The sequence below is a fragment of the Typopeltis vanoorti genome, chromosome 2 (genome assembly GCF_054136105.1).
Source record: "Typopeltis vanoorti isolate ZY-2024b chromosome 2, IOZ_Tvanoo_1.0, whole genome shotgun sequence".
In the NCBI taxonomy this organism is placed as follows: domain Eukaryota; kingdom Metazoa; phylum Arthropoda; class Arachnida; order Uropygi; family Thelyphonidae; genus Typopeltis; species Typopeltis vanoorti.
In genome coordinates this window covers 123,371,575-123,388,709 of record NC_143550.1, presented here as the reverse complement: position 1 = coordinate 123,388,709, position 17,135 = coordinate 123,371,575, and the positions used below count along the sequence as shown (strand labels likewise).

The window sequence follows — 17,135 nt, the reverse complement described above, 5'->3', positions numbered from 1 at the left end:
GTTCTGAACATTATTTAATTTATTGTTATAAACAACTTTTTAATAAGCAACAACATATAATTTACTTTAAAAACTTGTCTAGTGTTATCTGTTGTGTCTTCGAATATAGTAGTTCATGAATAAATTGCTCATACTCATAATGCCTTTCGAAGTTTGTCACTCTATGTTGCACACCGTGACAAAGTATTCATAGAGCCTCTTGCATCTAGTAGGCATTGGTTGGAGGAGCTTCTAAAATTTGTTCTTCTATATACTTGTATTATCTGTTTTTTAGGTTCACTTTCTTCTGTTAGTTTAAAGTTCTCATCGGAAACAGCTTGACATATTCCCAACAATGTCATCAATATCCAACCAATTTTCAAATTCTTCTTTTGACATACTGTCGGGGTTTTATCAAAAATTTCATTTGTAAGATATTCAAATTCTTTGGAAGAAGGAGCTTCAGAGTTTGTCTTAAAAAATCCACCTTTTTGGAACCAGTTTTCAGTAGTCTTCTCTGAGACTTGCTTCCATGACATTACTACCAAATGCAATGCATCAAGAAGGGAAATCTTTTTTGCAATTGCGCTTGCATCAGCTATAATTCTCGCATGAACTTCCCTGCAATAATAAGCTTTAAAACTTATATGATGCCTTGGTGTCACATGGTTGAATTAACGATATAGTGTTTGAAGGCAAGAAAATTACTTTGATGTTCTTTAACGATAAATTGTGTGCGCATTACAGTTGTCTACTAACAAGACAATTTTTGCTTTAAGATCCCACTTAATCAGTTGTTGAAAATGTCATTAGTCATCCAAGCATTTGCACTAGAACAGTAGTCAACAGGCAAACTTTTGACACCTTTAAAACACCGAGAACTTTTACATTTTCCAATCACTAGGAGCTCTCATTTCTCACCTTTCATATTAGTACAACGAAAACCTGTCACTTGCTCTTTTGAAGATTTAAATCCTTTAGTACTTTCATTTTTAACAAAAGTATGCTCAGGCATTTCACAAAAATAGTCCTGTTTCGTCTGCATTGTAAATATCCTCAGAAGGAGAATATTCAGCAATAATTTTTGGCCACAGTCTTAATCCATGAATCAGCTGATAAAAAAAATCAGCACTTTTTTTTTCTTCACCATGAATATGCTTGTACACAATATTTTCTCATTGTTAAATATTTCATAGAAATTGTTAAATTTCCACCTGTTAAATCATCCATCAGTTGCAATGAAATATTCTTTGCCCATTGTTTTTACAACTTCTGCTTTTTAATGCATCAAAGGGCTATTAATTGAAGCATTCTTTTCATGAACGTTACTAAATCAAATTTTTAATGCCGATTCATCTTGAGTAGCCTTACCAGATTGGGCTCTCTTCCGATACATGTTCTCATTAGTAAAAGCTGAAATATCAATGTTTGATCTGTTTTTTTTAAGATCTTACAACAAGAGTGGTTGTGAAATTTTTAAATGTACAGCCACACTAACGCTGACTCATTTTGGGCAACTTATCATACACTCCAAAATTCTTTGTTTTACTTGAAAAGATAAATCTACATCTTTTACTTGCTTCTGCCATAATACTAAGGACTGTTTTAACAAACACTTGTCAAATTCACTTTCACTTACTGAAAGAGCACGAAAATAAACTCAAAAAATCACAAACTATTTATACCCTCACCCCTCTGTGCCTGGAAGATATAAGATTTACAGAAGAATAAGATTTAAAGGAAGATTAACAAAAAAAAAAAAAGTTAAATTTCAACAAATGTTTTTTTGTCTTCTCCAGATTAGCAGGGTTTTTTCTCCCAGAAACTCTAGTTTTTCATCTCACATACAGACAAATCGGCCCTTCAGAACACACGCAATTTACAGACAAAAAATACTAGCTGTGATGGTGGGCAGTAGATGGCGCTGATGTAGATAATTGGTAGTAGAGGTTCGGCGTAGTGGTGGAGACAGAGTTGTGCAGTGGGTGCCACGAATAATAATAATAATTAACCCTTATCTCTTACAATTCTGAGACACAAAAGGTTAAACATTCAAGGATATTGATAACAATAACTGGAACTTTGATTATAATAGATGGATTATTTTAAATTCATTTTAAACAATGTGTTTTGGGACTGACTGATTTTGATAATAATAGCCGATTGATATTATCAATCGGATCACAATAAGCAGATTCTACTGTATAAATTAAATAGCAAATGTGAAATACAGAAAAGAGACACAAGCAGTCTCATTTTATTTATTTATATATATATATATATTGCTTGGTTGCCCAACAGAACATCAAAGTAAAGCAGAACAAATGCCTATAAAAATATGGAAATGATTAGATGCAATTTGTGCTTAACTCTGCTTGTTTTTCTCTCCTCACACTTCATGGCTTCAGATGCAAACACAGTTAACATATTGGAAGCCCCATGGTTTACCAATATATCTATCCAACTTATACCACACTGAAATTATGATCTCATTTAATCCTTTATCTAAGTGTAAGCAAATAAAGTTCATGTGTGAAGTATCTTTACTCATACAGAGAGGCTGTTGACCTCGCATCAATTTTACTACTTATATAGAAAATATATGCCTTGGATTAATACATATATAGTCATATATGCATTAATCAAACCTTAGTATCTTCCTGGGTCTGGCTCCCACTGGTGAGACCTTAATACACCAGTCTGGTTATTGACCCTTCCCATAATGCATAGTAATATGCAGTTGACCCTTGAACAACGCTGGAGGGGAGGAGCGTGCAACCCCCACGTTCAAAATCCGCATATAACTTTTGACTCCCCAAACACTTTACTAATAGTCTACTGATGCTTACCGATAATATAAACAGTCCATTAATACATATTTTGTATGGTATGTATGTATTGGGGTAAGGGATAATTTCCTTACTGGGAATTATTCCAGGGTAAAAATATGCACAATACATCTCTAATACGGAGATTTAGCCTCTCCTTTACCAAGACTGCACTGTGTGGCCAAGAGTCACATCCTTCCAGAGATATCCCCATTTTCACAGAACAATGTGGATCTAGACTGGAAAGTTGAAAAATATTCCAGAGGAAGGCAATGGCAAACCACCTCTGTTCTTGCCTTGCCAAGAACATTCTATGAACATGCCAAAAATGAAAAAGTATGATATGGTGTTGGATGATAAGACCCCCCCCCCAGGCCTGAAGATATCAACATGCAACTGGGAAAGAACAGAGGGCTTCCACAAGTAGAACCAGTATTATGATGTATTCAGGTCAAACCCAGAAGAAAGCTTGGTTGCAGATGTTGCTGGTTGGAAAAGGTAGGCTCCCTGTTTCACAAGAACCCACAACATTGGAACTGTGAATGTTAGAAGTATGAACCAAGGTAAGCTGGAAATAATAAAGATAGAATGGAGTGCAAGAAGCTGGATATATTGGGAATAAGTGAACTTAGATGGACAGGAATGGGCCATTTTCAGTCAGGGGAATATATGGTGTATTACTCAGGAGATGAGACGAGTCATAAAAATGGAGTATCTTTCTTACTCAGGAAAAAGATGGCTAATCCAGTGATTGACAGAATCATTTCTCTCAGAGTCAGTGGACATCCAATGAATATGATCATCATCATCATGCAGGTTTATGCACCCACTACAGAGGCACCTGAAGACATAGAAGAATTTTATGGCGAGTTACAAGAAGTGATGGATGCAACACCAAAGCAAAATTTATGGCTACTTATCGGAGATTGGAATGCAAAGGTGGGAGGAACAAGGAATAACAGATCGTTTTGGTTTAGGTATTCATAACACTGCAGGGAAGAGACTAGTTGAATCGTGCAGAGAATTCTGTTTGTTGCTAACACCTGCTTTAAACAACACAAACAGAGACTGTAAACCTTATAGACAATACAGAAATCAAATTGACTGCATACTTGCAGAAAGAATATGGACAAGTGCAATTCAGTCTCTCAAGACTTTTTCCAGGTGCAGACTGTGCAACAGACATGAATTATTAGTAGCTACAATACATTTGAAACCGCAAAAGACTGCAGTTTCAAATCCAGACGTGGGCATATTTATGAATATCCGTGAAAATACTAGTGGTGGTGGACAGTAGATGGCATTGGTTTAGATGATGCGTTTGGTGGACGAGGTTGAGTAATGGAGACTGAGAGTTGTAGAATAGGTGCCCTCCCTCGATGAGTCTTGGACTCCCTGGAGATGTCAAATAATAATAATAATAAATAATAATATCAGCTGAATACAATATTAGTACGAGGTCTGAAAAGTTCTTGGCTTAACAATGAAAAAATGAATTTATAATTTCAAAATTATTTTTATTTTTCAACATAATCTACCTTAAGACTAATACATTTATTCCAGCAATGATACCACTCTACAGCTGCAATCACCTCTTGATTCGAAGAAAAATGCTGACAGCGATGAAGAGTTGGAGCTTTGGGAAGAGAGAATTCAGAGAGAACCAAATCTGTGGCAATAGGGTGGATGTTCCAACAATTCATAGTGCAGATCCCTTAATTTTCTCATTGTCAAATCACCTTTTTGGGCAGGTGCAGTGTCCTGGTGAAAAATGTTTTTTTTTCTTCTGCAAACCGGGTCTTTACTCATGAATTTTTTCGTCTAGTCTGGTTAAAAGATCGGAATAATATTCTCTGGTTGTTGTTTTACCATTTTCAAGATAATTAATAAACCAAATGCCTTTAGCATCCCAAAACACCAATGCTGTGACCTTTCTGCTGGTGTGTAATCGTGAATTAAAGTCTCATCCATAGTAATAAATCGACGCACAAAATCGGTTTTATTCTTGTTAAAATGCTCCAAGCACACTATTCAGAGATTTTCATGTGAGTGCATTTTTGATCTGCTGTGAGCAAGCGTGGCACCCATCTTGTGCAAAGCTTTTTCATTTGCAATTCTTCATGCAAAATATATCCTACACGTCCTTTTGAAATGCCTATATTCTCATTAATTTCGCACACATTGACTTGCCAGTCATCCAATATCATATCATGCACTTCATCAATAATTTCTGGTATTGATACACATGAAGGACATCCAAAAAGTGTAACCTCTTCAAGGCTGGTATGGCCATTTAAACTCAGCAGCCCATTTCTTAATTGTCGAAAAAGAATGAGAAGAGTGCTCATAAACGTTTATGAGCTTTGAATGAATTTCTTCTCGCGTTAAACCTTCTTTTACAAAGAATTTTATAACTGCACAATACTCAATTTTATCCATTTCAAGGGATACAGACAACACTTTTGCTTCAGACAGCTGTATAAAACAAACTGCTTGATAGAATGATTTGCAATTTCACATGGATACTTATGACCGATGTACCAACTTAGAAAAAAATAATTGTGCCGATGGTGTTGCCATCTATGGGCAAGGCTGAGAACTTTTCTGACCACCCTTGTATACAGAATGGATTCAACATATTCAATTAGTGAAAGTAAATTATACTTGACAAATTATATTCTTGTTTAATCCTTTACGCAAGTGGGTAAACAAAACTTCTTTGCACATAGAGTATCTTTACAATTAGTCCACTTGTATATATATATATATATATAGAACACTGTTGACCTTCACGGATTGTCTCACTACTTATACCATATTTACTCTAATATAACTTGCACTTTTTCCCAAAACAAATTAAAGTTAAAAAATCGTGGTGCGAGATATATCTGGAGATTATCAGAAACTAAAGTTTTTCAGCGAAAATCTAAATCGATGTTTATAATTAAATCCTCAATAATTATAAACTTCAATTTAGATTACTCATAATTTATACTTGCTCACATTTATAAAATGAATGCATTTAAATTTTAATTATCAACCTTATTTATGTGATTGGCCACTCACCTTCATGTGATATATATATATATTTGGATATTTTGTGACAATGCTTCTGTAATTAAATTAATTATTTCTGGCAAAATCATGTCCCAAGCTCTCAAAACCCAGTTGTACAACAGTTCTAATGAGTCTCTTATTCTCCCCCCCCCCGTGCAATCCAAAATCAAGAAGAATTTAATGTTCCCACTTCCACATTTCCTCTGTGGTTGCATTCATCATTATGCATATGATGGGTGCAGTATTAACAAAAGATTGCGCACCTCAACAACAATTGAGTTGAAATGCTGATTTTCTTCTTCACCCAAATTCCAAAATATCAGAAACTGCCATAACAACATTCACTATCTCTAAGTATTCACTATCTCTTTTTTAAAGAGATAGTGAATAGTGTTAATCGAAAAAAGAAATTTAAGCGTATCACATATTTGTGTGTGCAAATATGTGATACGCTTAAATTTCTTTTTTCGTAAAGGAAATCGGGGATGTGAGGGCAAGTTATATTCAAGTAAATACGGTACACCATTTTGCTACCTACCTGTTTATGGAAAATGACTTATGCTTTGATTTCATCATATCTCCAAGGATCTTAAGTTAAGCAAACTTAACACCCAATCCTTTGAGCTGTTGCTCAAAGGATTGGGTGTTAAGAGGAAAGCTTATAAAGAGGAAATTATCCCTCTTTATAAGCTTTGTTACACTCACATCTATACTAGCATGTACGTATTTTGTTGCACAGGTTTCTTGAAGATGTGAAAGTAGCGGAGAGAGGATTTGGAAGCGCATGGTTTGTGAAATTCCTTCCTGCAAAGATAAATTAAACTTTGTAAGCCTTTCTGGATTAAAAAGTTCAGTCAATAGGAGGAAAAGAGGGGATAAGATAGAAATATATAAGTTACTAAAGGGGGTTATAGAGTAGATCCTGAAGAAACCTTTCAATACATGAATAGATGAAAGAGAAGCTGATCCTCATGAAGTTGTGTAACAGTGTAATGGCAAGGTAAAGAACTTTTTTTTTTTTTTTTGCTTTGACTGGTCAATGGGGATTGCCAGAAGCAGTTGCGTGTGCTTTGTCAGTAAATGAATTTAAGGGGTATGATACGCTTTGTGTGAATAATGATTAGTGTGGGCCTCCCATGGCAAGTCTTTGAATTCCATGAAGATATCCATATAATAAAACTTGAACCATCCTGCAGCAACAAATGTATGAACTACACCACCTATAAGACATCACCGAACAGTTTTCTAATAATTGTGGAACGTGATATAAATACATGATCAGATATTATGGTTGATTCCTTAAATCTAATTATAGTAATTAAATCGCAACGGATTCAGGTAGATTGAATCGATGCAATACTGGTTTTTAACTTAGTTTTTCCATAATTTTCAAATAATGTTCATCTTTGCTCATTTTTTTTTTTTTTTAATTATAAACTATAGGACTCTTGGCTTTTGAGCTTAATAGCATGTATTTACATGTCATAATTAGTTTACAGAATTTTATTAATTGTATAAATCTAGTTTAATTGCCATAATAATTCACTTTGGAAATGATCTGGACAGATATCAGTGTTGCATTAAATAATTTACATAAATAAATCTATTAATTACCTTTGCTTGCCATTGCAACATATTAATTATGAAGCATTGGGTAGTAAATTACTAGAACCATTATACCTGGTCTAGCCATAAATACTGTTACAACTTGAAAGCACATAAACCTTTAATCTATTAGTAAATCATTTACAGCTTTCAGCACATACAAATCACATATATAATGTGTACATAGCAGCATTCAATATTCGAAACATCCCGTTTTGTCTTCATGCATGTCCAAAATCTGTGAGGCCACATATTCATGGCAACATGCCGAACATCCAGCAGAAATGCTGCCACTGCTCACTCCAAATCCACCTTCAAGCTGGAAATGCTTGGGTGTCATTTCTTGCAGACTACTCTTTCTCTCAAACTCTGACCACCATTTGAAGTCCAACAGCTTAAGGTCGGGCACATTCGCTTCCAACTACTGTTGCGTGGTCCTCACCTTGTATGTATGGGCTGATCCACTGCCTACTGTGAAACAAGGTGTGTTGTTCAGGCCCTGTGCCACAGGTTTTCCAGCATGGTGTCTTGATACACTTTGCAAAGGTTTTGATCCCTTTCTCACAGAAATGCATCTTGGATATTCCCGATATGTCACCCCCCCCCCCAATCCCACCAAACCATCACTGATGTAGGATAATGACCTCTCTCTGAATCTTGGGTGCTATGGCATGTGCTCTTTAACTATTCAGGACATATACCCAGTTGTTTTGGCAGTTAAATGATTCTTCAATGATGAAAACTTCTCATTTGTGAAGAGAAGTGCCTTTGATTTTATCACCCTCTGCCACATCAGTTGTGGTAGTAGGAAGTGTCCAGTAGAATGATGATAGGCTCTCATCCCAGGGCATCAGTTAGTATATGTGACATCATTCTCTGTAAAATGTTCATCTCTCACAACATCACTTCCTGCTTCTCACAGGATTATGGCAGAGGTATGCCTTCACACCCTCACAAACTGTTGCATCCTAATACAGCGTGGTTGACTGATTTTCTTCACTGGTCAGATACATCTGTATCATTATAACATTTAATAGTCTGATACACAAACATCCCAAGTGTTTTTAGCGTGTGGAAAATAACAGGTGGCTGCATCCCAACCTTGTGGAGTGCTATTACAGCTATATGGCTCTTATAATCTCTCCACTGCATGTTAACCTGTATAGCTAGACGACTATACCGATAAACACACAATTGTTGGCTGTGCACAGCGCCACTAATATATAACCAGGCTAATGCAATTCTGTGAGCAGCACATGAAAGCTGCCAAAGTTGTAACAGTATTTATGGCAGGACTGTGTATATATACATATACAGAGAAAAAAAAAAATTATACATCACATCTTTTGCATTTTATGACTGCAGTTTGGCATATTATTCCTTGATTCAGATCTGTCAAATTATTTCATTCTAGAAACCAGAACAGAACAATAGAAGATGCCTGCATCTCCTTTCCCCTTGTAGACATTTTACAAAATTCACATGATACTATGTTTATCCGATTATTCTGTTCATAATTTGAGAAGAGTTTTTAGGTACTATTATTACTCTAGCAAAAAAAATAAACAAGATTAGCTGATATTTGTTAAAGAAACCCACCAGAATATTGGTAGTCAGGTAACAATCTCAAATATTTTTAATATGAGATTAAAATAAATTTGCTGTATGCAATTAATGCAGTTATTTTTTATATTATTATGTAAACTGTTCAATTATGATTTTGATTTTTCTTTCTGAAATTACAGTTCTTATTTGAATAATATTAATAGGTATCTGTGTAAAGCAAGGTTGGCACCACTGAAATGAATAATTTTAGTATGTGAAAAAAAAATAAAGTTTTTCTTTTTGATTAGAACGAAATCTGCCAGTTTCGCTGCATCTTTTATTCTATTCTAAATGTATAACTTATATAGCTCAAATAGCTAGCTATATGTGGGGGGTGGGAGGTCTGAAAGCAATGTCCCTGTTGCGATAGTTGCCACCCAAAAAGAGATATTCAGTGAAAATAAAAAAAAAAATAATAATAACAGATGCTTGAAGTCTACTTTATTTTCATACACTGTTTCTCAACATAATCTTCTTCCTCTTCAATTCATTTACTCCTTGGTGCAACAAGATTTATTTCAAAACTGCAGGATAAAATTTATTTGATTTTGGAACAATTTTCTCACACCTTTTCGTTGTCATATTCATTATTATTCATACCCTTAAAATGCGTCTCTTCATTTAAGAAATAACCAGAAGTTAGATGGAGCAAAGTCCAGGCTGTAAGAAGGATGTTCCATCACTTCAAATCTGATCTCTTTAACAGCTGTTTAAGTAACACTTAACATGTGGTCTCTCATTTGCTGCAAAAGACTGCTACTCCTCAAACACAATTTGTTGTTTTGACTTTCTTGAGGTCTTTACACAACTGTGTAAATTTACTGTTATCCTTTTTTACTACACATCCCTGTTGAATGACACCTTTGCTGTCTCAAAAGACAGCATGCACTTTCCAGCAAAAGAATCAGTTTTTTGGTCCTTGGAGAAATACAGGTGATCATCCACAGACTGAATTTTCATTCTGAGGTTAATGATGGGCTCAGATTTCATCCCCACACCAAAGAACAGGTAATATTGAAGAATCAATAAATTTTTGGTCTCATCTGTTTCGCTTCATTAGTCAAGTGCTGCAGCACCCAACATGTGCTTTATTGTATCCACATTTTGTAATGATTTGGTTGATTTGTCTAATAAATGTTTCATTTCACTACTAGTGATATCTAACTTATTCACCAATTTTTTCTGATTAATTGATTAGTTTTATGGAAATTAACTGTAATCAAATGGTGAATTTCAATAGTACCCAAAATTTCTTGCATCAGAAATTTGATTGCTGTTCACTGTGTGCTGTTTTATAGGCAGAGTGGGATGCTGGAGTTCTGGTTTTGCATTACACGTGTTATGCCAAACCAGAACTCCAGCATCCCACTCTGCCTCCAAAACAGCACACACACACTAGAAGCAAAATCACCAAGCAATCCAAATGTGACTCTAAAGGGCCTAGTGTAACAAACTTGCCTTCTTCTCAAATAGCAGTCATCTTATGGTCCTCACAAAGGCCACTGAGTAAACTTCCGTTTATCCACGTTTCCATCCCTCTTCTGCATCAAGATGATACCACTATAGCATTGTCTAAAGACAAGACTGACCTCCAGGCATCATTTTCTCCTCCAACTCCTACACTGACGATTAGGATATCCTAGCATTAACTAAGGTTGCCTCCTCTTGTCAGAAAGATATCAAAAGAATCTGCATGGCTTGATTACCAGTAAATCTTTTGGTCCTGATCGTATCCTACCCAAATTGTGCCTATAACTAACACCCATCCTGTATCATTTCTACAATCTCTCATACTCAAGCTTGCATCTCCCCTTCAACATGGGAACTAGCCTATATCCAACCAATCCCAAAGAAATGAGATAAAAGCCATCCATCCAATTATTGTCCATTTGCACTCATTTCAATTCTAGTGAAATTAATGGAAAAAAGTCATTAATAATCACCACCTAGAAGCAAACTAGCTAATGACACCAATATGGGTTCTACCACTCTCAGTCCACAGCATATCTCTGTGCTAACATCTCTTGTTATGGAAAGGTTTGGTGAAATCTGTATGGTCACTGTAGCTATTTACAAGACTTTTGATTGGGTCTTGTACAAAGAGCTGCTTACCAAATTACCATTTTACTGTCTATCACTCATCCTTTGCAGCTGGATTGCTAGTTTCTTCTCTGGTCATTCACAGCATTTCGCAATGGATGGTAGCCTTTCTTTAGATTTTTCCACTAATGCCAGAGTAATCGCCTCCCCATAGAGATATACTTTTGTCCATGCTCTCTGCTTTTTGTAAAGGACCTATCCTATCTCCAGTTTTGTTGATGACAATACTCCATTTGTCTTTTTCATTTGGAAAACTTTGCAGCATCCAAATGGCCTAAGCTAGATGCTCTTCCATAATCACTGCGCTAAACAGTAATTTCTTTGCTTATATCTCTGAGATGAGGATCACCTTGTCAACTTTAATGTCACCAAAACAATCTTACCTTATTTCACAAAAACTATGAGATAAATATCCAGATCTCCAAAGAAATTCACATCTCTGGCATAACTTTCCCTGCATCAAAAAATACTAGGTGTGCTTTTCCGTTCAACATCTATCCAGAGGGCAGTTTTGTTAATTAGTGAACTTTCTTTCACAAATCACTCTGGCCATTATCTCACAGATGCTCTCTACCTCTTCTACAGGTATTTTCATGGAAACTGGTTTGCTGAAATGGCAGACTCCATTTCTCTACTTTCCCTCAAACCCATAAACACACAAACAGCTGCTGGACAAGGATGAAAAGCATGAATACTCTGGAACAGTCTTCCCCCAGTATCACAAGTTGAACAATCCTTAGTTGTTCAAAAAAACATGGGTTCTTACTTGACCAGACATCCACTATTATGTTATAGGCTTTTGCAACTTTTCATGTGTGGGACTGCTAAAAGCTACTGTGTTGCAAAAAATTCACACATCATTGGAATTTTGGACTTTATATTTTGCTTTTTTTTTTTTTTTTAATGAAGTGGGATTCTAAAGACAATCTGCAATAAAAGGTGACTGGCTGACATCCTATTTCTATATATATATATATTTGCTTACTTCCATACAACTGAATAAATAAACGAAAAAAAATTTTCAATACCTGAAGTAGCATATAATTTACATGAAACTAGGGCTCTAGAAATATGCCTTATTCTAATTATGAAGTTGAAAATTTATAAATTTTGAACATGCAATTTTCATATTATCCTCAAAATTGATGGCATACATTACACCAGTGATTCTTAACTGTGGGGGGGGGGGATTTATAGAATGTTTCTAGTTTTTAAAATTTTGACATCTCTTAAAATAATTATTTGCTGCTTATTTTACTTTGTTTCAAACTCTTATTGTTTTGTATTAGTAATCTGAATTATGCAGTTTAATGCAGTAGTTTCTTTTGTGGTGGCGCCACAAGTCGACTTTATGCTGCTGACAACACTGCAAGTCGTGACATCTGTCTACTGATGCATGAATGTGATAGAAGTGATTCTCTGAAGTTTTAAACAATACAAGTTTAAATACATAGAATTTAACGTTGTTAAGTGCTACTTGAGTGCAATTACTTTCTGAAACTTTCAGTGCTGTAATACTGATTTATTATTTCTTAAAATTCACTCCCTTATAAAATGAGCAAACAAAGAACATTATTTGATTTCCTGAATATAAATGCATCTAGTAGTTCGAAAAGAACACGTGAAAATAGTGATAGTGATAATTCCACAGATGATGGAAATGTGTGTGAAACAGAAAATAATGCCAGTTGTAAATGTCAAAAAATAAGTAAAGTAAACAAAGGAATTATGATACAAGTCATAAAATTCAGATTTATTAGTGTAGAAATGGATGAAATTCAAAAACCACAATGTGTTGTTTGTGGTGTAGTCCTCTCAAATGAATATCTGAAACCAAATAAATTAAGAAGGGGCATTTAGAAACGAAACATCAGCAATATAAAGATAAACTAGAAGAGTTTTTTGTAAGAAAAAAGGATGAACTGAAAAATCAGAAGTCCTTCATGAATGCAATAACTGTTAGAAATAAACCATTATTTAAAGCTTCGTTTATAACAGCTTTGCATATTGAAAAGTCAAAGAAACCGTTTACGATAGGCAAAAGTTTATTGAAGCCATGCATGATTAATATTTGTGAGGAACTATCTAGAATATCAGAGGCTAATAAAATCAAAGAAATACTTATGGCGAAAGATATTATTTGTCATAAAACACGCAATTTACAGACAAAAAAATACTAGCTGTGGTGGTAGGCAGTAGATTGCGCTGAAGTTGATGATTGGTAGTAGAGGTTCGGTGTGTGGTGGAGACAGAGTTGTACAATAGGTGTCCTCCCATGACGAGTCTTCGGACTCCTTGGAGGTGTCACGAATAATAACAATAGAGCTACACTGATTGCGGACAATCTCCACGGAGTATTAAAAATTCTCCATGACATCACTACATATTTTCACTACAAATAGATGAAACAACTGATGCTTCCAACAAGAGTTTCTGTTTGGGATATGTGCGATATATTGACCATAATAAAGAACCGTTTTGTTTAGAATTAGAAACTGATACAACAAGTGAAAGTATATTTAACAAAATAAATTCATTTTTCACATCCAATAACTTACTGTGGCAAAACTGTCAGAATCTGTACACATGGTGCAGCCACTATGTCAGGTCGTCATATCTGTGTTGTCTCTCGAATAAAGCAAACTGCAAATTCTAATATAATGGTTACTCATTGTTTCATACACAGAATACAACTAGCTTCTAATGAAATGAGTCTGGAATTACACGAAGTAATCATGATTGCTGTAAAAGTTATAAATTTTATAAAAGGAAATGCTCTTAATTCATGACTTTTCTGTTCTTTTTGAAGAAGTTGGTGCCAATCATACATCACTTCTACTTCATACAGAAACTAGATGGCTGTAGAGAGGGAAAATTCTTTCTCGTTTATTAGAATTAAAAACAGAAGTCTAAATATTTTTAAATGATAAAAAATCCAGCCTTGCCATTTTTCGATGAGAAAAACTGGATTGCAAAACTTTTATATTTGGCAAATATTTTCTCTATTGTGAATCAGCTAAATTTATTTTTACAAGGAAATCAGTTTAACATTTTTACTATGCTAGGTAAAATAAAGGCAGTGAAAATAAAACTGCATAGATGGATTCAAAGAGTATATTCAGATGTTTTTGAAATGTTTCCGAATTATTCGCAAATGATTTCAGACTACAAGTAAATTCTTTAATTATATTCATCTCCAGAGATTAATTTAAAAGTTTGATAAATATTTTCTAAATAATGAACTTGACTGTAGAAAATTGTGGATTCAAGATCCATATAATAACTGCAAAAATACAAATTTCTCACTAACTGATGACGACACACCACTGGAATTGACAAAGGATTTAAGTCTGATCTCCGTTTTCAAGAAGAAAAATTTGGTCCAAATTTGGATACATATCCAGAGGGAATATCTGCACCTATTTACTATTGCCATTCAAAATGTGTTGGCTTTTGTTTCTACATATTTGTGTGAAAAGGGATTTTCCACAATGGTAAATATTAAAACTAAATTGACTCCGAATAGATTCATGCATGTGAATAGCATTAGGTAACACAATTGAAGCAAGAATAGACAAATTAGTAGAGAGTGTTCAACTCGTTAAAATACATTTAAGTAAAGTTGAATTCGGTTTTCTGATTTTTTTGCCATTATAGTCAGTATGTAAAACCATTATTTAAAAAGAAAGTTTAATTATTATTATGTTACTACAAACTAGGGGGCCGTGAAAATATTTTAGGATACTTAGGAGGCCACGACTACTAAAAGATTAAGAACCACTGCATTACATTATTGTACAGTTTTTTTCCCTAAAGAACCAATTTGTTTAAATCCATTCAGTTGCAAGCCAATGTTTTTCTTTCCTTCAAACATTAGAGCCTAGAAAGAATCCTATCCTTCCCTTAGTACAGGTTGAGTCCCCTCACCCCTAATGAGGGGCCTATGATGAATTAATGGAGCCAGCTCGTCACTCCTCTGCTGCATCCCCTAAGGGCAATATTCGTGACTGTAATCCATGTGTGTTCACAAGATTGGTTTGCCTATTCTGGGGGACGAAAAACTAAAGTTTCCGGGTGAAAAAACCCTCTACCTCTGTATGAGACTGGCTGACTCACCTTTCGTCAAAAGAGACAGATAAAGGTTCCTGACGGGAATTGAACCCTTTCTAACCAAAGGGCTTCATCTATACCAACTAAGCTATGGAGAAAGAATCGGTAGTAATTAAAGTCTGAGATGCACCATGTTACAAAAATTATAGACATTTGAATGTTTCACAAACACTTCATTCTCATATAGCTCAATAGACCTTTTGTCAAAATTACAGATGTCACTCTCTTGGTTAAACTTTCCACTAAATGTTGATGTTGATTAAAAAGATAAGCATTTTGGCTCATTCTTCTTCCAAAAGGCCATTCAGTTTTCTGTAGTGGTTCATCATGAACCACTACAGAAAATGTTGGTTCATCATGTGGTTCATCATGAATGTGGTTCATCTTCAATGACACCTAACACTCCCCAAAGGGGGAGTGTTAGATGTCATTGAAGATGAACCACATTGCCATAGTTCTTGCAAAATGATATGGCATTATCATGCTGCAAGGACTCGCAGTGTAGATAACACAGAATTGTTCATAGTATCAATATAATGTTTGGCATTCATTTTTCTAGCCACTATTAAGGAGTCTTAGTTAACTTTTAAACCATCTAACATTTTAAACTATATGTAACAATTAGTTACGTATAACACTATTTCCACTTAACTAATTGTTTAGCATAAATTCATTTGTCACTGGTACACTGTATTTGAGAAACATGGGAATGTTGATGTTTGCAACTAAAAATTAGCGATATTAAAAATATTACATTATTAAATACCGCAAACTGCATATGCTTTTAAGCTGTTTTCATTATTTCAGAAAACAAGTATTTAATGACATTTTGTAAAGGCTTTTCAGCACTTCTTAGACTGCTGTGCAAGCAACACAGAATCCTCAAATGGACCATATTAGCCTGCAGTTTATACATCTATGCACCATTTATTAAGTGGCTCTAACATGGCTAGTAGATATCATTCACACATTTGGCTCTCTGCATGAAACTGAAATCAAGCAGCTCCCGATGCTTGATTTCAGTTTCCTAATCTCTGGTATTCACCAAAAGGGCTTTGACAATACCAGTGAATATTTTCACTGTAAGATGATATCTTCCTAGTTGGAGGAAATGCCTACAAGCAGAGGATGACTTTAACTGTCTAGTGAAACACCACTACCTTGATCACTAGGAAGAGACCTGAACTGGCTGCCATGTTTGGTCCCCAGAGTAGGGGTTCTCCCAATCTTCTAACATCCTAGGGGAGGGGGAGTTAAATTCAAAAATTTAGTGCTCCAGGTTGGACAATGGGCTAACAACCCATTTGCAGAAAACTACTGCTTGTTAAGGAATCTGGAAAGAAAAAGCCTCAAACTGGACAGACCAAACAGGTACAACTCAAAAAATAATTACTGGATTATGATTTTGGGGCATAGAATACAAGAACATTATAAGACAAGACACTCATTTTATAAGACACTTAAAGCACTCACATTAGAAATCCATTAATATAAATTAAAATTAGTGACAGTATGGGAGACACGACGGACTGGAAAACAGAAATCAAAAATATTAGAAAATATAAAATTTTTTGAACCGAGAAAGAATCAAGCAGACATGAATTTGGAGTAACGTTTATAGTAGATAGTGTTAGATCTGAAACGGGCGACCTCGTTCTAAATGATGTCACCTTTCCAGAGTCTAACAGAAGATATCCATTAAATGAGCATACTTATAATTTTGGCACAATTTAACTATGTCTTAAAAGAAATAACAACTGGCAAATTAGAATAAGAACTGTTTGTATTGTAGTTAGTGTGTTTATACTTTATTGTAACTGTAAGTCAAACAAAAAGGGCTCACATGAGAGT

The 17,135-nt window shown here is 34.9% G+C and overlaps 1 protein-coding gene across 7 annotated transcripts in view; it reads left to right on the top strand.

The window, feature by feature from the left end:
• Positions 1-17,135, top strand: part of LOC150109403 (uncharacterized) — a 150,332-nt gene that overhangs the window by 110,344 nt on the left and 22,853 nt on the right. For 4 of the 7 annotated variants that reach the window (XM_090412953.1, XM_090412912.1, XM_090412946.1 and 1 more), the window contains one exon: positions 4,371-6,018. The exons of 1 other annotated variant lie outside the window; for it this stretch is intronic. In XM_090412953.1, the coding sequence (XP_090269079.1) occupies positions 4,371-4,488 (118 nt within the window). In that variant the 3' untranslated portion in view covers positions 4,489-6,018. Of the gene's footprint in view, positions 1-4,370; positions 6,019-8,883; positions 9,497-17,135 lie in introns of those variants that run through there. 2 more of the 7 variants (XM_090412934.1, XM_090412919.1) reach the window with 1 other exon arrangement.